General features: G+C 38.7%; 1 protein-coding gene and 1 long non-coding RNA gene across 6 annotated transcripts in view; one reads left to right on the forward strand and one right to left on the reverse strand.

Annotated features, from left to right (window-relative positions):
- LOC140126723 (uncharacterized) overlaps positions 1–22,757 on the reverse strand; it is a 57,215-nt gene extending 34,458 nt beyond the window's left edge. The window contains exons 1-2 of one of the 2 annotated variants that reach the window (XR_011854882.1): positions 22,500–22,757; positions 19,632–19,747 (exon numbers count right to left, since the gene is read on the reverse strand). This is a non-coding gene — a long non-coding RNA (uncharacterized lncRNA). Of the gene's footprint in view, positions 1–19,631; positions 19,748–22,099; positions 22,152–22,499 lie in introns of those variants that run through there. The other variant, XR_011854883.1, reaches the window with a different exon arrangement.
- The window catches only part of METTL25 (methyltransferase like 25), a 113,109-nt gene that overhangs the window by 37,902 nt on the left and 52,349 nt on the right, over positions 1–22,858 (forward strand). For 3 of the 4 annotated variants that reach the window (XM_072146504.1, XM_072146506.1, XM_072146505.1), the window contains exons 3-4: positions 15,323–15,487; positions 18,014–18,120. In XM_072146504.1, the coding sequence (XP_072002605.1) occupies positions 15,323–15,487; positions 18,014–18,120 (272 nt within the window). The remainder of the gene's footprint in view (positions 1–15,322; positions 15,488–18,013; positions 18,121–22,858) is intronic. The other variant, XM_072146507.1, reaches the window with a different exon arrangement.

Raw genomic sequence — 22,858 nt, forward strand, 5'->3', positions numbered from 1 at the left:
CCTATGTTCCTCCTGGTTCGTCATATCTTCAACAATAATCCGTCAAACCTCTCTTTTTTTTTTAGATCTGCAGGTGTGTTTTACCAACGTGTGATAACCCTTTATGATTTCTCTTGTATTTTTACACACCTAGAAAACCCATGGGAGTTCTTAAGTATGTATATAAGTTGTTTCCTGGAAATCTGAATACCCAAGTCTTTTTCCTACTATTTAAGACAGGCTAATTCCTCAATCTTCCCTAATTTCAGAATGTAGTTGTATATTATGGCTATTGTTTTTGGGTAGATTGTTGAGTAGCAGTACCAGTAGTTTGCTGGTGGTGGATTATCTAATTTGCTCTCTAAGTCAGATATTGTTTCTCTGTGAAGCTCTTTGGTGGTGATAGAAGACCACCTGTTCCAGGTTTCAGCATTACCCATCCGACGTGGCCGTATGACACTCAGCAGTAGATTACTAGGCATAAATGGGGAAAGGTTATTCGGCATCAATGGGGTGCTCTTGAAAGATTGCAGGTTTTTTTTATGATGCCTTAAGTGAGTAAGTTATTGCACTTACCTGGTGTATCTAACTTCTTATATTATTTGGTAGAGACTTGAATTCTATTTTGTAACCTTGGTGCGCTAGATTAGTATTGGACATCTGCAGCTGTCTTTTTAATTGGACAACCTTGTAATATGGGAGTCCAAATCCCTATCTCCTTTTTTCCTAACCAAAATATCATAAGCTAACCTCGATCTCCTACCCTTCCAAATAAAAGATATAAAGGAGGATTACATTTTTACAAAGAATTGTGGAGGTAGATGTATTGGAACCATTTGTACAACATATTAGGCATCACAAATGTTTTTAAAAGGTTCTTCCTCCCTATCCAAGACACATATGGTATGTTTGGGGAGTTTAATGTGCACATTCAACATAAAGGCAATTCAGGCTAAGCCTGTCAGCTATCAGTATGTTGAGCCTCGGTGTTTGGAGGTGCGTAGCAAAAGCCACTTCTTATTCCTGGGGGACTTATGTTTGGTGGCTATAGACCACTTCTTGTTGCATGGTAAGAGGTTGTGTCCAGCAGCTGAATGTCTAGCAGGCCCCACACTCTCTGCAGGTTGTTCAGATATTTAATTGTGCATCTCTTGCCATCTTTGAGGGAGGACTTGTTGAAAGGGTATAACCACCTGAACATAATGTTCTTGTCGCAGAGATGGTCCGTTAATGATTTTAGCAGACGCCTTTTATACAGTTTGGATAGTACAATATACTGATAGAAGGTAACTGAGGAGTAGTCTATATCAAGCTCTTTCTTCTTTTTTGCAACTTTCAAGATAGCTGCAGTATCACAGTAGCTGAGCAAACCACACACCACGTCTCTAGGTGGCTCATCAGGTTTCGGTGGTGGCTTCAGGGAGCAATGTATTCTTTCAATGATAATGGTATCTTTTCTATTTTCCGATAATAGCTCAGTAAAATGGTCCATTGCAGGACACAGTAGGTCAGGGGTTACATACTCTAGCATGCCTTTAATTCTTGCTCCTCAAGTTGGAGGGGAGCATAGTTAAGCCTGCACCTTTAAGGCACAAAGTAAATCAGAGTTGTGCTCTAACATGGCGGCCTGAATACCTTCCAAGGACTCCACACGCTGTCCTATATGAGTCACCTCTTCATGAATTGCCTTTAGTTGTGGCATGACTGGCAACATAGTCTGGCTGAGGATCTTTTTCAGGAATCCCCTTTGTCAGGGGACCTGGTGCTGCCATTGCACCAAGTACCTCTGTCTCCGTGATGCTGTCCAGGTCAGAGTCTTCTGGTGTCTCACTCTCTGCAGCAAGGTCTGCTGCCATTTTCTGAGCGCAGGACGGAGGGGTCGCGAGCTTTCTTTTGAGGTACTTATCTAAGTCCCCTTGTTTTTCTTGTTCAGTGCGGTTGCCGGAGGTTCTGGGGTTTAATTTTGTTTGCCTTCCCCATGATATCGTGAGTCAGAGGCCAGACACTGCCATCAACCCCTATGGTTTTTGTTATGTTTGTTGTTTTTTTTTTTTTTTTTTTAAATCCTCCCCCTGTTCACATATAAAGTTCCATATTTTTTAAATAGTTCATACAAAAGTGATCTGTATGAAACATAAGGTTGCCTCCCCTTGGGCTAGTATCATCTACAATTAATAGTATAATCCATTAACTAATTCATATGAATTTCTTTCAGGCGGATTTTGATTTAACAAACGCTATATTGATCAGACACTCGGCAGCCAACATTGCCCTTTTGTGCTTGGGGACATAACATAGCGTGCCCCCTAATTTTGTATCTATGAAAAAATGGATTTAGAAAAATAGTCATTATTAAACTCCCAGAATACTCTACTTTTCTAGGCCAGAGCTTCCATATTATATTTTTGTACTTTTATTTAATACCTTGAGACTTTTTCATTTCACATGGAATGTGTTCCTGTAGTTCTGTGGATGCACATCTTGTACAATCATTTGCACTAAGCATAGTATATATGTGCAGATTTCTCCTCCTGGATGTTAATATTGATATGGCATGGTATAGCGCAGTTCCTGGGGACACATATGGTAAGGACATCCAGTATGAATATGTGTTGAAGATTTACAGCTTTATGAATTGTTATGCTGGTGGCTGCATCCACAGCAATGTTGATTTGTTTTAGGAGATTTTTGCTCTTGCGCTATTCTCCAACCTTTTGGGCTTTCGTGGTTTCTGCAGGTGTTAACCTATAGTTTTACCTCTTGAAATTGACCACAGTCTAAGATGAAAGGGAAATACCCCCTAAATGCTTTCCTGAAAAATGAAGAAAAACTTGCTTCTATGGCACTTTAGTGTTTACTATACTCACACCTCCTGCTCTCTGGTACAGAGCGTCTTTTGTTCCAGGGTTTCCATTTCTCACTGTTTATTTTGCCATTTTGTCCATTAGAAATACAGTATAGTGATGTTGGATAAGGGAACTGGTTTATGTCATGTCAGGTGTAAGTAATGGCTCACGTCTGATGCTCTGCACAAGTGCACACTGCCAGGTTATATGCACAGAAATTGTACGTCTCTTCTGCTTCTTTTTTTTTTTTTTTTTTTTTTTTACTTTCTGACTAAATCTTTGTTATTATTATAAATGGCTGCAAAACCTATTTGCAAAACCTATTTGGCTTTGAATATTGGTTAGGAAAATCCATTTTAATGTTGTTTGTTGGCATGACCTGCAGCAGTGGAATGCAGCCTGCTGAATACAACCGTGTGTGGGACGAGATTTAGGAGAGGAACAGCCGTGTGAGTGGTTACATAGAAGATAGCAACTGACAAGGGGGTAGTATTTGGGTTTTCACCAAGATCTACAAACTTATCAGTATGAGAGGCACTTAGGCTAGACATCTAGGTTTGAGATTTATAATCCAGTAGTTTCTTAAGTAATAAATAAAAGGAAAAAACTGGATACTTTTATATGTGTTGTTATTGGGATCCAAAAATATGATGTCTTTAAATGAAAAACAGTTAAAAATATTGTGTATCCATATACCGTACAGTGCCTCCACAGCTGAACCTAAAAATAGAAAAAAAAGTAATAGAATACAAACAGGCACCAGTCATATCCTAAAAGTAAAAATGATAATTAAATTGTAGGATATAAAGGCCATGTTCACGTGAGAATAAGCAAGTCCTTGGCTTTACATAATAAAGAAAATCACATTTTTCACAAATACAGCTAGTACCCATAGAGCCCTATTAACTTGCCACCCTTCTTTTAGCTAAAAAATTGTTTCCCTCACAGCCCCATAATAAAACTTTTTTTTTCTCTTACCCGGCATACAGCTGCGAGTCAGAGGGGGCATGGCCTCCTCGCCTCGCTCCAGAAGCTCCTCCCCATGACTTATGCTTCTTCTCCCCATTCAGCACTTCATGTCATGTGACCAGGGTAAATCCCTCTAAGGTACTTTAACCCCTAACAATTGCAAAATGTACCCCATGTATGTATCTGATCACATGCAAGCACAGCATGACTCCATAAACTTCTAGTTCTCCCCATGCCTCCATGGAGGCATGCTATGACTTCATTTGATCACATCCATACATAGATAGTTTTAGCAAATTCTAGGGGTTAAAGGACCTAAGATGACTTCACCCTGGTCACATGACATAATGTGCTGACAGATGCAACAGAGCTCTCTCTCAATGTTCCAGCAAGGCACTGTGTAAAACGTTTAAGACAGTATTTACTACAGAGTTGTATATGTCTTTAGTTGAATATTGGCTGATATAAGTACTAATAGCAGTGAGACCTGTTAACACCTTCAGTACCGCACCACGTAATTCTATGGCAGCTTTTACTGTGACGGATTGAAGAAAGTAGGTTTTTTTTACGTCATGACAAAGGCCAACTTCAAACGGCTACGTATATATCTACTGAACCCTGGCATCTAGAAACACAATTCTGGTGCCAAATTAAACAGGAGAATCTTCTTTAATATGGTATATGGGTTGTGTATGGATGCTTCCCAGAGCCAGAGATATCCACCCTTAAAGTTGCACTAAAAAGTAGATTTTTAAGTACAGCTTTTTATTGCCGATTGTAATTTTAAGAGTGAATATCTCCGATTCTGTTGAGCATCGATACACATTCTATATGAAATTGGAAACCGTCTTGTTTAATATGACACAAAAATTTTGTTTCTAGGTGCAAGGCCTCAGGAGATATAGGCATTTGAAGTGTGTCCCCCTCCAGAGGGGGGCAAAAGGCAGAATATAGAAGAAGCTGCAGGAAACTCTTTCACTTTTCATTGTTGCAGAAGTATATGCACCCTCTGGATCTGTAGCTGTACCTGGGAAAAGGTGATGGGATTATTGTGTAATGCAATGAACACTGCATATGAAGGACCCCATTAATATCATTGGACTCAGTTTAGCTGCATTTACATTTACAAACTGATTTTTTTCATGATTGCAGACAGGGAAAGGAACAATTAGGGTGGTGGCACATGTGGTGTTTTGAACCCGGTTTTAGGAGGTTTTTAAGCAGTCCGTAAAAAAAGCATGCGTTTTAAAAATTCAAACATTTTTTGACAGTTTTTGTCCATTTTCCAATTATCATAATTAAGATAATTGGGAAAAATGGTCAAAAACGGATGCATTTTCAAAAAACGCATGAGAGCGGACTGCTTAAAATTGGCCTAAAAAGGGGTCAAAACACCACATGCGCCACCACCCTTGGGGATAAGGGCAAGGCTTTTTTAATCATAATTTTTTTTAATGAAATATTTATTTTGGGTGGGTTAATTTGAATGTCAGTTTCCCTTTAAATGATTACAACTCATATTTCTTTTTATTTTTAGGACCAGACACAATGGGAGAGATTTATCCTGGCTTGTACACCAATTTTCTGGTGTATAAGCCTTGAGGTAATCACAATTCCCTTAGCATTGGCAGGAATTGTGATAATTATCCCTTGACACCACCTCCAGGCCAAGTAGGTGTGGAGGGGTGTGATGGGAGCTGTGTCGGGCACTGGAGTGGGTGGCATAGGGTACTATTCAATGCCTGTGCATTAACTATAGCCTGTGCCCCTTCATGCACAGGTTATAGAGAAATTGGACATTTTGCAGGACTTGGCGTAGAATTGTCTGGCAGCGCAGCCACCCATGGGATTTATCGGAAGGCTCCAGCCATTCTGCTATCCAGTGCGCCGGGATGGGCAGGGTTTGATTATATGCCCCAACTTGCTAATTTCTGTAATCGCTGTAACATTTTTTTCAGGCATCATTTATTGTGAGTTTTTTATGTTAAAGAAAACCCTTTTACGCATATAACTTGGAAAAAAAAATACCCCAAAATTGAAAATTAGTATTTTATTTTATGGACTTTATTGTGTTATTCAATACTACTGAAAATTCTGGTATACAGTATTATATTTTTTCTTTTAATGGCATCTACCTAGATGCTTAGAACCAATTTTTCTGGTGGGATTTTTGTGAAATTTTTATTTTTCAATTTTTAGTCCTACATTTCCAATATTTTTATGCCCAATTGCAGGGGACTCTTACACTTCAGTGTTTTTTTTTTTGAGGATCCTTTCAATTGAACACAAATCCAGCTAAAGCTGAACTGTAATTGTACTGTAGTGCTGGCTATATGACAGGCGTCCTTAGTAGCTACTAATAATCAATGATAGGTAGTATTTTGTCAGAAGTAGCTTTATATTCTTTTCAGATTCTTTTCTTTTAATTTTATGCTGAAGGATGGGGGCAGCATGTAAAGTTGATCAGCAGCCTTAATTGACTAAGACTATGGAAGGCATTGTGGTGTAACTCAATACAGGGTGTAGTGTATCTTTGCGGCACAATACAGACAGTAAGAATGGCTAAACCTCTTTTCAAAATGTTATGCTATGGATACAATTATTTTATGTTTATTGTGAACATACATGTTGAATGGAAAATGTAGCATTTATCATGAGCAAACAAACACAGATTGCCCCCCTAGCAAGAACAAAAAAAAGGCTAAATTAGGCTAATTCATATCTCGTTTTTAACCCTCCATTTTAAGGGTATGTTGAATGGATTATTAATAATAATAATTCTTTATTTATATACCGCCTACAGATTACGCAGTGCTGCACAAAGCATGACAAATTGGTCACTGACATATCCTAAAAACTGAGGGCTAGGATGTATCCCACTGTATGCTTATAAGGTGGGATCCATTGTCCTATTTCACCCTTTCCTCCATGAAAACAGGAGAAAGAATGAACATAGACAGAAGCCAGTGATCGGATCCTTGAAGGGTCAGCAGAAGATGAGGATGATACAATATTTTTCTTCCGCTTCCAATATGTGATTATGGCCTCCACTGAGCGTATACATTGCTTAAAGGGGTATTCCCACGAAGAATGAACTTAGAGTCGGGGAAGCCATCTTGGATTTCTGAGTGACGGCCGTGGAGCTTAGCTTCTCTCTCTCTCTGCTTCCTGCACACCAGCTCCGCCCCCTGCAGTCCAGGACGGAGCATTCACTGATACACAGACACAGAGTTCCTGCTGGCAGCAGCGTAAAGAGAAAGCTACAGATTGAGAAGTCAGATAAAGACTGTGGAGGCACAGGAGGAAGTAACAGCAGATCTAGTGTGTTGTGGAATGGCGGAGATGTAGGAGAGCTGACTGTGTCATTGTTTGCAATAGGCATCTGATCTGTCACATCTCTCTTTCTATGTGTCAGATACTAGTACAATGTTCAGAAGCCAAATGAAAGTATATATAAACCTGTACCCTGGTAATCTAACCACATTTTCAGCTCACAGAACTAGATAGATCATAATATGTCGGCTTAGAGAGTCCCCACAATTTTTCCACTGACCATGATTGAGTGATAGGAGCTAAAACAGCAATAAAATTGAGTAAAATTTTGAAGTAGAGGGTTAAAAATGACCTTTATTGTGTTAACATCACTAGGAGATTGCAATTTGAGAATTTTCTTTCATGGGAAAACCCCTTTAAATTCCCTAACAAGTAATATAATAAGCACGCTTTGGCTGTTAGATATACCAGGTAAATGCAATAGCTTACTCACTAAAGGAGTCATAAAAAACTATGCAATCTCTCAAGAGCACCCCAATTCACTGGTTTTAACAAAAATACAGCAATTTACAGATAATTCCAACCTGTCTCTCTCTATCAGTCCTGGTTGCCCCATAAATCATATGACTATTTTCAGATTCTTCTCATGAATATCTTCACTTATCTTCACTTCACATATTTGCACACTACATTGCTCTCTGCCTTCTGCCCCTCCCCCTGCATTACAAGACCAGCTTTAACACAGGAACCTCCTGCCGTTAAGCAGCAGTGTGAAAAGACTTGCTCTACAAGCTACAGATAAAATAAGATCTTTATCCTGAGAGAGGCATATAGCTGACCCTGTGTGTTATTGGTGAGTTAGCAGATCTAACAGTTTCATTGTGTTTTATATCCATCCTATGGATCTCACCAACTCTCATCTCTGATTTTTTTCTATGTGCCAGATACGAGTACAATGTTCAGAAGCTAAATAAAAGTGTAGATAGACCTGTACCCTGATAATCTAAGCACATTGTCAGCTCACAGCATCTCATAGCATAGTGGTATCATTAAGTGTCTGCTTGGACAGTGCCTGCCCACACTGACTAAAATTGTAAATTAAGGGGGTTAAAATGATCTTTATTGTGTAAACATCACTAGGGGATTAAGATTTGAAAACTTTCTTTCATGGAAAAACCCCTTTAATAGTAGGAAGTAGGATGAAAAGATTCAGCTTGCTGCTTCTTTTCATCCAGTGTTTTCTGCAGTCTACAGCATATACAGTACTGTACAGAAGGAGGCAAAAAGGATACTTCCCTCTGCCAGTATATGTCTATGGATCTGATCAGCATATACACCAGTAGCTTCTCTATTGTATATGCTGAACATATCCATAAAGCGTGTTTTATACATGTTAAATTCAATAAATGTTCGCTGTTTCTGAGAAAAACAAGAAATACCTTCTGCTTGATTTTCAAAGATTTAATCCACTTTGACTATTCAAGTCCTGAAATGTATAACATTTCTCAAGCAGCGTGATCCTAAGCACCTGCTTTCCCCTCCACAGGGGGTTGATTTGAATATCATTTATAGAATATAACTTCCTTGCCAAAACAATATTTGAAGCATCATTCTTCAGTTTGTTTTATCTCATTTACTAGTAACTAGTAATGATGATGAAAACTCTCCAAATTATTTTTTGAAACTGGACCAATACAAATGTAGTATGAGGCATGTAGAGTACAGTAGCTGTATTTAGTCTGTATCTGAATTGAGAATTTGTGATTGCCTATATTTACACTAAAATTATTTAATTTATTTTATTACATCATTTTAGATTTCCGTTGCGTGGCACAACCAATGATGTGTGGAATTGAAAGAAAATGGTCTGACCTGTGTGTGTATGTATGTATGTATGTATGTATGGGTGCGTATGTATACCATGTATACTCGGGTATAAGGCGAGTATATAACTTAGAAGTCATCTCCGGCACTCTTCTGTTGTGTCTTCTCCCCGGCTTGTCAATTACCTGCATCTTCCGGCAATGCGGGAAGAAGCACATCAATGCTTTTTGCCCGCATGCAAACACATGCCGTGACATCATAAGGCGGTGACAGGGCATGTCACAGTGTGTGCGTGCGGGCAGAGAGCATAGACGAGCCTCTGACCTCACTGCTGGGAAGCCACAGCTGATCGGGGAAGATGGGCCGAGAGAAAAGAGGACGCTAGGGGTGAGCGCCAGAAGTTTATTATTTTTAAAGGGGGCACTGGTGGACATTTCTGCATTGGGGGAACTGGTGGACATTTCTCTAAAGGGGGTCTTTGCTTGACATTTCCTTAAAGGGGGGCTCTGGTGGACATTTCTTTTTAAAGGGGAGCCCTTCTGGACATTTTATTTATGAGGGGAGATGGGTACTGGACATTTTATTGAAGAGGAGTTGCTGCATTTTTCACCCTAGGCTTGTACTCGAGTCACTAAGTTTTCAAAGTTTTTTGTGGCAAAAATAGGTATCTCAGCTTACACTCAAGTTGGCTTATACTCGAGTATATCCAGTGTGTGTATATATCTATATCTAATTTTTTTATTTATGTGTTGACAGATGTGTACTTACCGCAAGCGGTATGGCAAGAGATGATTGCTTGTATGCTTGTGAATAATAAAAAAAACATTGTCTTACATTACATAAGGCAGCTCTTTTTGCACCAATGCCCAATTTTCACTGGGTTCTTTGACATGGCATGGACTTTATACACCCTGAATTTATATATTCTTTTCCAGGAATCCTCAGTGGAGCATTCCTGGCCTTGAAGACTCTGTAGGCCTGCAAAGTCAAACTCCATTCAGATTTTAATTTCCTTTGTAACCAGGGCAACTTCAAAATCAAGCTTGATAAACAGAAACTTTTACTCATAGATCAGTCACTGTGACTGTGGTAGTTTTCTTATATTTGTGTTATCCAGAGCCTTCTTTCTTCTAAAATTTGGTTTATCATGTTTGATTTTGATGGTAGAATTTGTTTCATTTCATAATTTGTAATTGATGTACACCCCTTCTTTTTGTTCCTCCATTAATTTAATAGATGCATGATTGTATGTAAAAATGCATTTGAATGATCTGTGGCAAATCATCCTCCAACTTCAGCCTCTCCGTTTTTTCACAATGGTTCTGAGCATTGGGCCCCACCTGTCACTTATTGATCGTCTGCCTATTAATTTCTTTCAAGGATACATAAGCACCCTTACCTTACCTAATCATTTAAGGCCTTCATCCTGTATCTGTTTCCCCTCATTTTATATTCCATTCAGCAGAGTCCTCAACTGTGTCTCCAGACTGAAGTGCTTTCATGCATGATTTATGTAATTTTCTTCCTGTCACACGTAGCTTTTAATTTAGTGTTTCTTCCACTTTAAGCATGTAAATCTTTTCATCTGCAATGTTACATGGGTCCTGCTTATTACAGTTCTGCGCAGAGAATCAATAAAAAACAGTAATAACGTGAGCAATGCTTGTGTTAAATGATTAAATTCAACACAATGAGCTATCATACAGCTCTGTGTATTAAATGCAGCAAAGAAATGAGAAGTTGTAAAACAACAGCGCAAGTAACGACCAGCTTTGATAGTGCAAATGGCCCAATAAAGCTTAATTTAGGTGTTTCATACATTCTTTCCCATAAGACTTGAGAGTTCAAAGAGTTCTTTTACAAGGATGTGGAGAGGCATAGTTAAAGGTAAGTATTGAAAGGCTCACATTTCCCTACTTAAGCACATTAATGTAGTCTTTTAGTGCTAATCAATTTTTGCTCATAAAACATTAAAATGCTAACCAGATTGTTGCTATGGATGAAAGCAGATAATAAATTTTGGAAGTGGAACTTTCCCCTTTAGGAAGCGAAAGAAAAGTTTCAGTGTAAAATGAAAGGGATGTTGGAAGGACCGTATATTTGAGTTGTTTTTCTTCGTAGAAACATTTTCAGAAACAGATATCAGATCCCGCTGAGTATTACGGTAGATAAATCATGATCATAAATTAACCGTCTACCTATATCTATAGTGTGTCTCTTTGCTCCCATCTAAATGACATGGAGGTACATTAGCTACTTGGAAAGATGCGAATTGAGATCAGATGGATTATACTACAGTAAACTATACAACTTAAAATTTACAGTCCTTTCATTCTTTAAGATGTGTACATAGAAGGCTATTTTTAGGCTAGAATAACCTAAATCTGCTATAAAGAGGAGTAATAAGAGTCTTTTTTTGGCGCTTGATCTATATAAATAACGTGTGATCATAAATAGGCAAAATCCGATTTTACATATTGTTTGTCCCTTTGGAACTGGATCTTTCTGCCTGACACACATATTTACACCGAGCACTATGATTTTCTACTATATTCCGCTCCTCCCCCACCCCCCCCCCCATTTTGTCGCATGAAATCCGGCAACAATGGGGCAAAATCCGATCGCAAGCGACACAATCCCCTTCTAAATGCCTGTCCCGGCACCGTGAAGTCGGAAAACCTGGCGGAAATGCGGCCGCGGGACCCTTTTTAAATAAGCCTGATTGTCCAACCATTAATATTAATTTAAATTAACCTATACATACTTCTCTATAGTCCTCATCACCTCAGCCCCGGCGCTGGTTTTCTTTAAAGCGGTTATCCTAGTTTAAGAAATAATTTAGTGCCAGAAGTTCCCATCCAACATCATCTCCCAGCGCTCTACATTGCTGAGAAATGGGGACTGATGGATATGGCCTGCCACCTTGCCATCCAGAAGCTTTATTTCTGTTTTAAATAGCCCGCCCCAGCCTGGCCCCAAGTTATTTCTTAAACTTGGATAACCCCTTTAAGCTTGACAAGCCGGGATCGCTAACAAAAGGCAGAGGGAGGTATTTATCACGCTTGAGCCGTGAATTCACGGCACTCACCTGACGTCTCCAGCATGGGAGAGGGGAGGTATCTATCATGCTGTTATAATTAACAGCCTGGAGTGCCCGGAATCACATTCCTGTGCTCTGGGCTGCTTTTTTTTATTTCTTCAATGGCCCTCAGACAAATACTGTTGTGTGCGCAAGGCCTTTTTGTAGTCTGGTATTTTGGTTGGTAGATATTTGATATTCTTTTTATTATTTTTTGCTACAATAATTGATGGCAATGTATCTTTATATTGTCACTAAAGATTACGTTTGTCTTTTTCAAGTTGCTCCTAAAATGAAAAAAAAAAAGTTTTTAAAAACTATAAATACGTTCTTCGCGGTGAAACTTTCCTGTAACACGTACACTTAGAAGGTGCTAAACTGTCTCATATATAGTGTTTTTGGTCCCTAAGGCAGTGGAATGATGAAGTTTATATTAATACAATAACTTGATAGTTGTATAACAATGTGTTATGTATATCCTAATGGCTATCACAACTTGCAGTCTTTTCACAAACCTATGCTGGTTTTAAAGAGAAAGCTTACACCTTAAGTTTCTCTCCCATATGTTGGCAGTTTATCAGCATCTTGTGCAGAATCCTCCTTGTAAATTCATTGGGTTGTAATAGAGCCAGGACAGGCAATAAATTTTGACTTTGAGTTTCATCCGAGCCAGGTATTAAAATGTGCCTTGGAACCAGAAAAGGTATATGTTTGGCCAAACATAAATTTAGAAATAACACTTTCTATAAGATGCAATGCACAGAAAATCCAATGATCTATCTATGTGGTTTGAGACCTTTTCACAGCCAGCTCATTAAATTTCAGGCTTCTCACTCAATGGTAAACCAGAACGTCAGGATGTTTCCCTACAGCATTAAATGAACCTAATCCAAATAATACTTAGCTGGAAGCAAAACACTCAGGGAGCAATGCATATAGCATGAAGCTCTTTAGCCTATTCCCCACAGATTTTCTTGAGTAGGCGTTGGCTACACCCTACCAAAACCCACACTGGTGACAATATTTTATGTTTCAGGGGATTTGCATAACAACTTTCTGTTACACGTTATGCCGGGTAAGCAGAGCCAAATGTACTAAGACACAGACATTTCACCACTAATGCATCTATGGGCATGGAAATGTACATAAAGATCTTTGGGTGCCAGTGCTAGTTCATACAAACTTTGCCGACAGCTGAAATGATCACTAACAAAGAGGTAATAGAGGTTTTCTGTATAATACATTCCAAAACACATTGGTAGGTTGATTAGATTGTGAGTCCCATTGGGGACAGGGACCGATGTTGCAAGCTCTGTGTATTCTGTGTAATCTGTGTGCGCTAAAAATAAAGGAATCATTATTTCTTACTCTGTGTATTTTTTAAAGGGAGTCAACCCCCACCACTTTCTTACCAATTACGGAACAATGCATAGCCGGCCAACATAATTTTACTGGTACTGTAGGAATTGATATCTAATTTTCCAGAAAAATTACTTGGGGCTTTGGCAAATTAATAAATGTTCATATAGGCGCTGAGGAAAAACTGCATGTCAGATTTAGTATGTATGGCACCAGCTGGACTATGTTCGTAGAGCGACGAGGTAACTTTGTGCCACATTATTCTGTTGGTCAAGAGCAGGTGTCTAGCAGCCAGGTACTCATATCGAGAGGGACTCAAAATTGTATTGGTCAGAGCTCATCCAAACAATGTTTGTTTTTGTTTTTGCCTAAGCTAAGGCTGTGTTTATGTTGTGTTGCTAAAACATGCGTGCGTGTCCCTGCTTCCTGCACTACTACCTAGCATCTGCAGAGCAATTCCCCACACATGGTGGATTTGATTGGGCAAAATTCAGTAAGTATGTACACTAACTGCATGTCCTGGATGTCGACAGCACTGAAGCTGCAAGCTTCAGTAGTGAAGCTGTTAATAAAGAAGCTTCTCCGATCCAACTTGCAGTTTCGTGGAAACAAATCGACTGCTACTTCAGAAGGTGACAGGACTCATCCATATGACTGATCAGAATGCCACAAAAGAGATTTGCAAAGCCATGACAAAAATTACAGCAGAGGATGACGTGGAAGCCTGCTTGATTGGGTTCGAGAGGGTGGCCACTTGTGATAGGTTACCTCGGCAAACACTACCCAGTCTCTAAAAATGGAAGCCCTCATACCAAAGCAGCTCCTAAAGCATGCAAGGCCATGACTCCCATGCTTCTTGGACCACCACAACTTCCCATATCAGGGAGGTACCCCCAGGGAAGAAGGAGGGGGTATACTTCCACCTGTTGGACCTTCCAAGAGCCACGTCATATTACAGCCCATTGTCCCCATTCCTCAGAGCCCATGGATTGCAGTTCTCTGGATTCGGCCGTAAATCTTCTGACTTTAGGATTGGGCAGAACTGTCTCTTCTCATGAAAATCTTCTCCTGTTTCACACTGCAGTGTCTCGGCATCGGCCCCTTCCACCCTGTATTCCAACACGAGCACACATACACAGACTCTCCCATTTCCTGCCGGCAAACAGCAGCATGAGCAGACGAAATCTACAAGCTACAGGCAAAATAAGATCTTTATATCAGGGGAAGGAGGCACAGCAGAGTGACTGACTGTGTTATATAGCTGAAATAGCAGTTCTGGAGACTGTCATTGTGTGTTATATCCATTTCTGATCCGTCTCATGTCTCTTTTTTTATGTGTCAGATACTAATTCAGTAGTATCTGAAGCTAAATAAAAGTGTAGATAGACCTGGACTCTGATAATATAACCAGATTGTCAGCACACAGCGATCATGAAAAATGTCTGCTTAGAGAATCCTGCCCACAGTCACTGAGTGATAGGATCTAAATCAGCAATTAAACTAGTAGAATTTTAATGTAAGGGGTAAAAAATGATGTTTATTGTGTTAACCTCACTAGGAAATTAAAATTTGATATCTTTCTTTAATGGGCAAACTCCTTTAAAGTGAAGGGGCCTGTGAAAAAGGTAACACAGGCTGATCCACTGCTTTGACATACAGCACAAGTATTGAACATGTCATAAGTTTTCTAAGTAAATACATATCTTAAGGTGCTATTGACATGAAATACTATCTAGATTTTGGCAACAGCCCATCCAATCCACACTGTTAAAGAAACCGGGCCATAGATGATCACAAATTATCTGTAATAATGAGAAATGCCACAGGGAAAAGGTATCAATGAGAATTTTATCAATTGCACCTTTAGAAAGATATTCAGTCTTTGGCTACGTGTTTACTCCTTATTTCACTCACTGCACGTGGCTGAAAATCGCAACATGCGTATGAAGAAAGTCTTAGGTTAGTCATTCTTGACCTTCTTGTTTTCCCACAGGAGTTCCAGACCTTTCCAATATATTTTCTCCAACAACAAATCAACTGGTGAACCTGGAATCTTTTGTAGAGGCAGTTCAGTACAATTCCCTAATGCATCCGGGGCTCTGCACCCCTGTCGAGGAAATATTAGAAACTTTTGCTTCACAAAGAGCCGATAAACCTGGTAAGTATTTACACACGATTTTCTAAATTTGCATTATTTTTACAACTTTTCTGTAAAAATAGAAAAAAAAATGTTAAAGGACATCTACCATCAGTTTAATGATGGTAGATGTGTTCTAGTGAGAAGTCCCCGCGGAACATCGTTCCTCAGGACTTCTTTTATTACAACTCTATAGCCCGCCGAGCGCATAAATAGGTGCCGGGTGGGGCCGCTTGCGCTACGGTCAGTATACATACATTAAAATACTAGGCTCCCTGAAGTGCTCGGGTAATGTAACCTGAGGGCCCCAGGCTAATATGAATAACTTTTATAACTATATTTCCATGATCGCGGGATAAAGTTAGAATAAAAGATGTCCTGAGGAACTACTTGGTAGGATACATCTATCATCACTAAACTGATGGTCGATGTCCTTTAAACCTACATATGCCTGTATGTACTGTGGACCTGTTCATTTTCCCTATGTATCTGGACGCTACGCCTGGACCTTGGCATAGCGTCCGTTCAAGGTCCTAGGGGTCTGATAGGCAGTCATGGCAGACGTGGATACTACTTAATCCTAATCAGTTTAGATCAGCAATCCTAGGAAAAGCTAAACTAGGAGCGCACATATAGGGCAAAGACCAGCCTCATAGCTCAGTAGAGATATACCACTGCCAACTCGCTCAACTGTGACCGCAGTGGCTACCTTAACTAGGATTTAGCTGATACTATCAAATGATACTGCCTGACCTCCTTTTGATGTGGGGATAAATTGAAGTTTCACCACATTAGTGTTTGCAACCTAGCTTCGTTGGTTTATACGCTGCAGATTACAGTGCAATAATTTAGAGTAAGTTGAAGAGCACACAGGCTCACACACTTACAGTATTTTTCGGACTATAAGGCGCACCATCATTAAATGCCTGCTAAAATGTCTAGGTTCATATATAAGGCGCACTGGACTATGAGGCGCACCTGATTATAAGGGTGTATGACCAGCAGGTGGCAGACCTGTGCGCAGTTCAAGGCAGCTGTTGTCTGTAAGTATGGTTCATATATAAGGCGCACTGGACTATAAGGCGCACCTTTGATTTCTGAGAAAATCAAAGGATTTTTTGTGCGCCTTATAGTCAGAAAAATACGATACTAAGGACAAAAACTAACGAAACAAGGAACTCTATTTGTTGTTTGTCTGTCAATATACACTCACCGGCCACTTTATTAGGTACACCTTTCCAACTGCTCGTTAACACTTAATTTCTAATCAGCCAATCACATGGCGGCAACTCAGTGCATTTAGGCATGTAGACATGGTCAAGACAATCTCCTGCAGCAACAGAATATTAAAATACCCCCCAAAATAATAAAGGATAACTTATTTTGCTCCGGTTTACTTTTTTGAACGTTAAATATGTCATGATTTGCTTCTGTGAACTGGAAACTTTAGCCAATATGCCTTGATCACAGTATCTGGAAATGTCTGGCTTGACTAGAGTTTATAGTTAGTGACTGTATGGAATCTTGTCTGCCGTCTCGCCCTTTCATTTCCTCCAAAGGATCTTATTCTCTCCCGACTAATTCTGCTGCTTAGACTTCCCAGGTCTTACCTGTTTTATTAGTTAAGCTGATTAGGTCATGTGAACTACTGAACTTTTAGCAACCAAATTTGATAGGCACTGCTAAAAAAAAATATTGTTTTTTTTTATTCTTTTATTAATTAATGTTTCCCTGAGAGCAATTTCATCATTATTCTGTCATTTTTAATTAATTATAGAAGATTACCATGCTGATTGCTTTTAATTGGCTTTTACAATGAAGACAAGATATAGCTGCATGATATCTGAAAGAATTAAAAAAAAGCCCTTTTATTTTCAACAGTTTTTCCTAGATTTTGATTGACATAATTTGTATGGGTATTTTTAATGTATAAAAGGAGTTGGCCACTTATACTAAACTTTAACAGGGTAACTATATGACCCTAAAAGTGTCTCCTATATTATACTTGCCTTGTTAAAGTTTTCTGCCGTGGGTCTTGTGATCCCCGAGAAGCAGGACTCAGGGCTTCCTGTGAAGTCATTTTGTCTTGTTGATTTCAAGTGGAAGGAGGGGACTGTAAAGTCATTATTGTAGGCATGTCCCCTCTGTCATAACCACTCCCATACCAGGAGGGGGGTGCGGACGTCCTCCGAGAACTTGCATCAGAAGTCCTTCTGCCCTGGGGTCAAATGAGCCGTGGCTCCCAGCAAACGTTAAAAGGGTAGGTATAATTTGGTAGGGTCTTGTATTTACCCTTTTAGTGGCCAAATCCTAAAAGGTAAAGCACTTTTGCCTAAGCTCATTTTATATTGATATATAGATTGATCTATACAGTACTTACATTAGGTAGTATACCTATATAAAATTAAATTCTGAATGAATGTTTTATTTTAAAAAGTTGATTTTATGCTAATAATTTTTTTTATTTATTTAAGTAAAATAATCAAGTTCAAACATTTTCTTTATGTTGACATTTTCATACTTAAATTCTTGTCATTTTTCCACCAGTTAAAGAAATAAAAACTGACCAGTTTATGAATGATAAAAAGTCCCATGAAGTTGGAATAATGTCACAGTTTGTAGTAGCCCTTGCAAATGTTTACGGCATAAAACAGGTAAATATATACACCATGTTTCATTAATGCAGTGGTTGAAAGCATTTCTTTAAGCACAAGACATGTATATTGTATAGTTATATATATATGTATAGGTAAATACTACTTCTTATGGGGAGGTATATATGTGTATTACCTGATGTTTACCTCTAATGGGAAAAATGTTGCTTTATAGTCATACAGTGACATACCCACTGGCTACAAAGCAGAAAAAAAACATTTCTCAATATATGTAAATTTTCTAGTTGCCCATTGTTTGTGAGAGCAGAACTTGATCTAGATTATTGATGTCATTTCCACCTCTAGGGGGTTGTTATGTTCTCGACTTTAAACATAACGCACCAAAATGAACCTAGTTGTGCGGCCTTTGCAAGATCTATTTTCACTGTTTGTACCTGTTCATACACTTTTTGTAAGAGGTGACTGGGAGGAAATGATTCCTTTAGGAATATAATGCGCTTAGGACCTCTGCATGATTCTCATCTTTGGCCTATAAATTTATGACCTTGCTTCCATGTTTTGCACAAGAATGGCAGAATGGTTTCTGCTTTCTGTATATTTCACCAAACTATAAACTATGTATAAGCACCTGATATAGTGATGTCACCATTTTCTAAGCAGTATAGGAAATTAAAGAAGTTTTCTCCAGGGTATACACACAGCTGGAATCAAGGGGAAAATTAATCTCGTAATTCACGGTACTATGATAGAGTTCTCATAATTCTCCTCAATCCGGCATTAACAGCATGATTTCTGGTTAGAAATTGGTGTGAATGTTTCCATAATAAATTTAGATAAATGGATTCAGATGTCCTTCTATTGTTGTGCAGCGCCTTTTTCTTCAAAATATTTGTGGGATATATATAACCCTTTGAAATATGCATCAAAGTCTATAAGTTTGTTTTGATGCCGTTTTAGAAGATTTTTTTCTTTTAGACTTGTTTCCTTAGCAGTGTATTAAATCTATAACACACAGGTGCTTTTCACTTCTATTGATTTACCTATGAAATATGAAGATATTTTCTTCAGAAAATATCCTTTTTTTTTATTGGAGGGGGAGTAAAGGCTCACCGTTATTGAGACCTGGATTTGTTTTTGTTACTTTTTCAAGTTTAGCGAAGTTGAATTGTAAGCCGAGAAAAAGGGCTTTTAAGAATTTGTTGCCAAATTAGTCTATAAAACTGTGCATAAATAAATTTAATTAAAAGTATGAAGCTCTGAAATTTTGACATATGATTTACACCAGTTCACATGTCCTTTGGGCACGCTTTTCAGTCTTGTGGTCTAATGTTATAGAGCTGTAATGAATCTGCCTGTACTACACAACAACAACATTCATCTCTAATGACAGGCTAGGAATTTTTTGTGTTTTTAATGGCTTTTGTAGAAATATTTATGTGCGGTAGCAATATGTCTTTTCAAATTAAATGGGTTATAGGTGCTATAGTGTTAACAAACATAAACAGCAGAAGGAAACCCTAAAATAATCAAATGTGCACAATTTTTCTTACCTGGGCTAAACAGATTCCTTCCCTTTTCTTTGAGCCACACTGTAATGTTGCGTCAACAGGTATGGTGTTGTAGGCGATGTGGAATCACCTTTACAGAAATCTTGAGGTGACCTTGCCTGTTACATCAATGATTTGCAAAAAAGAATAAGCTACGACCAGAAGATTTTTTCAGTGACCTGCTCCCCCCATACTATTTTCATGAGTGGTAGGTCTGGAGGGAATTCAGCAAAGGTACATTCGGTCACCAATTGCTATTAAATCAATTGCCTCAAGGTTGTGGAGTCAGAATCCATAACCATTTTGATGGAGTCTGAGTCATGATAAAAATGGACAGACTCTGACTCCACCAAAAGGGGCACTGATTCTGACCCCACAACCTTGAGTCAATTGATATAACGGCAATGGGTGACAGTACCTTTGCTGAATTTCTTCCTGACCAACCACAGTTTGATCAATGCAGTACATCATGAATAATTTTTCATAAGAGTTTGGGGAAATTATGAACTTTCCTTTTAAATGTCAATTCTATTTCTGATCTACGGATTTATTGGTCTGAGAGCCACATTGTTGTACTGTGCTAAACGGAGTATAACACAAAATGCCACCCCAGAAATTATAAATACTATTTCTCAAATAAAATGCTTCATTCATTCAGAGCTGACTATATTAGTGAAGACCCCAAAGCAGATAATAATAGTAAAGACCCCAAAGCAGATAATAATAGTAAAGACACCAGAGCAGATAATAATGGTAAAGACACCAGAGCAGATAATAATGGTAACTACACCAGAGCAGATAATAATGGTAAAGACACCAGAGCAGATAATAATGGTAACTACACCAGAGCAGATAAAAATGGTAATTACACCAGAGCAGATAATAATGGTAATTACACCAGAGCAGATAATAATGGTAAAGACACCAGAGCAGATAATAATGGTAAAGACACCAGAGCAGATAATAATGGTAAAGACACCAGAGCAGATAATAATGGTAAAGACACCAGAGCAGATAATAATGGTAAAGACACCAGAGCAGATAATAATGGTAAAGACACCAGAGCAGATAATAATGGTAAAGACACCAGAGCAGATAATAATGGTAAAGACACCAGAGCAGATAATAATGGTAAAGACACCAGAGCAGATAATAATGGTAAAGACACCAGAGCAGATAATAATGGTAACTACACCAGAGCAGATAATAATGGTAAAGACACCAGAGCAGATAATAATGGTAAAGACACCAGAGCAGATAATAATGGTAACTACACCAGAGCAGATAAAAATGGTAATTACACCAGAGCAGATAATAATGGTAATTACACCAGAGCAGATAATAATGGTAAAGACACCAGAGCAGATAATAATGGTAAAGACACCAGAGCAGATAATAATGGTAAAGACGCCAGAGCAGATAATAATGGTAAAGACACCAGAGCAGATAATAATGGTAAAGACACCAGAGCAGATAATAATGGTAATTACACCAGAGCAGATAATAATGGTAATTACACCAGAGCAGATAATAATGGTAATTACACCAGAGCAGATAATAATGGTAATTACACCAGAGCAGATAATAATGGTAAATACACCAGAGCAGATAATAATGGTAATTACACCAGAGCAGATAATAATGGTAATTACACCAGAGCAGATAATAATGGTAAAGACACCAGAGCAGATAATAATGGTAATTACACCAGAGCAGATAATAATGGTAATTACACCAGAGCAGATAATAATGGTAAAGACACCAGAGCAGATAATAATGGTAATTACACCAGAGCAGATAATAATGGTAATTACACCAGAGCAGATAATAATGGTAAAGACACCAGAGCAGATAATAATGGTAAAGACACCAGAGCAGATAATAATGGTAAAGACACCAGAGCAGATAATAATGGTAAAGACACCAGAGCAGATAATAATGGTAAAGACACCAGAGCAGATAATAATGGTAATTACATCAGAGCAGATAATAATGGTAAAGACACCAGAGCAGATAATAATGGTAAAGACACCAGAGCAGATAATAATGGTAAAGACACCAGAGCAGATAATAATGGTAATTACACCAGAGCAGATAATAATGGTAATTACACCAGAGCAGATAATAATGGTAATTACACCAGAGCAGATAATAATGGTAATTACACCAGAGCAGATAATAATGGTAATTACACCAGAGCAGATAATAATGGTAATTACACCAGAGCAGATAATAATGGTAATTACACCAGAGCAGATAATAATGGCAATTACACCAGAGCAGATAATAATGGCAATTACACCAGAGCAGATAATAATGGCAATTACACCAGAGCAGATAATAATGGCAATTACACCAGAGCAGATAATAATGGCAATTACACCAGAGCAGATAATAATGGTAATTACACCAGAGCAGATAATAATAAAACAGGGGAGCATTGAGGACTTCTCAACTGCACTCACTGCTACCTGGTCTTCTGCAACAATGAACACGTCCATCAGTTACGGAAGCACTCTTGACTGTCAACAGGGTGTGGGCTGCAACTTGACAAGTCGCATGTGGCCCGTCAACTATGGATTGTGCACCCCTGATGTTGGCTTTTAACTGAGATGAATGTGTGCTTATTTCAATGAAACCTGTCATCAAGAACATGCACAATTAACTTTACTCATTCCCCCCACTTCATTGTGCCTTTGTTCAAAAGTGGATTGCTGACATTGCAGCTTAAATCCTCCCTCCAGTAAAATAATTTCTTGAATGTTTCCCATCTTTGGCCCTGCCCACCACCACTTGGTCCCACCTACAACTGGTGAAATGTTGGGAAGACCTGCAGTTTTCCATACAGTGCTTACATATAAGTGTATATACCATATAAGTGAGCAGGACAAAATTCTGGTAAGGACAGGTAGAGGACTTCCTTTCTGCTCATGCCGAGATTTTAAGAGACACCGAGTTGTCAGTCAAAAGATGAAGGCGCGGTTCACTGGCTGCTCAGGAGAAAACCTGTCTCTTTTTTAAAGCCAAAACCAAATGTGGATTGTAACACTATAAAAATATAAAATACAGGTGCAATCTGATAAAACTGAGCCCTCTTGTTTGCTGCATAATGTAGCAGTTACCCACTGGAAACACCAATTATCAGTCCAAGCACCGATCACTAGTGTTAACCATTTAATTGCCACCGATGGCATTTAAATCCTTGGCGGAGCCATCATGGAGAGATTGCC

Source organism: Engystomops pustulosus, chromosome 4 (assembly GCF_040894005.1).
Source record: "Engystomops pustulosus chromosome 4, aEngPut4.maternal, whole genome shotgun sequence".
NCBI classification, from domain to species: domain Eukaryota; kingdom Metazoa; phylum Chordata; class Amphibia; order Anura; family Leptodactylidae; genus Engystomops; species Engystomops pustulosus.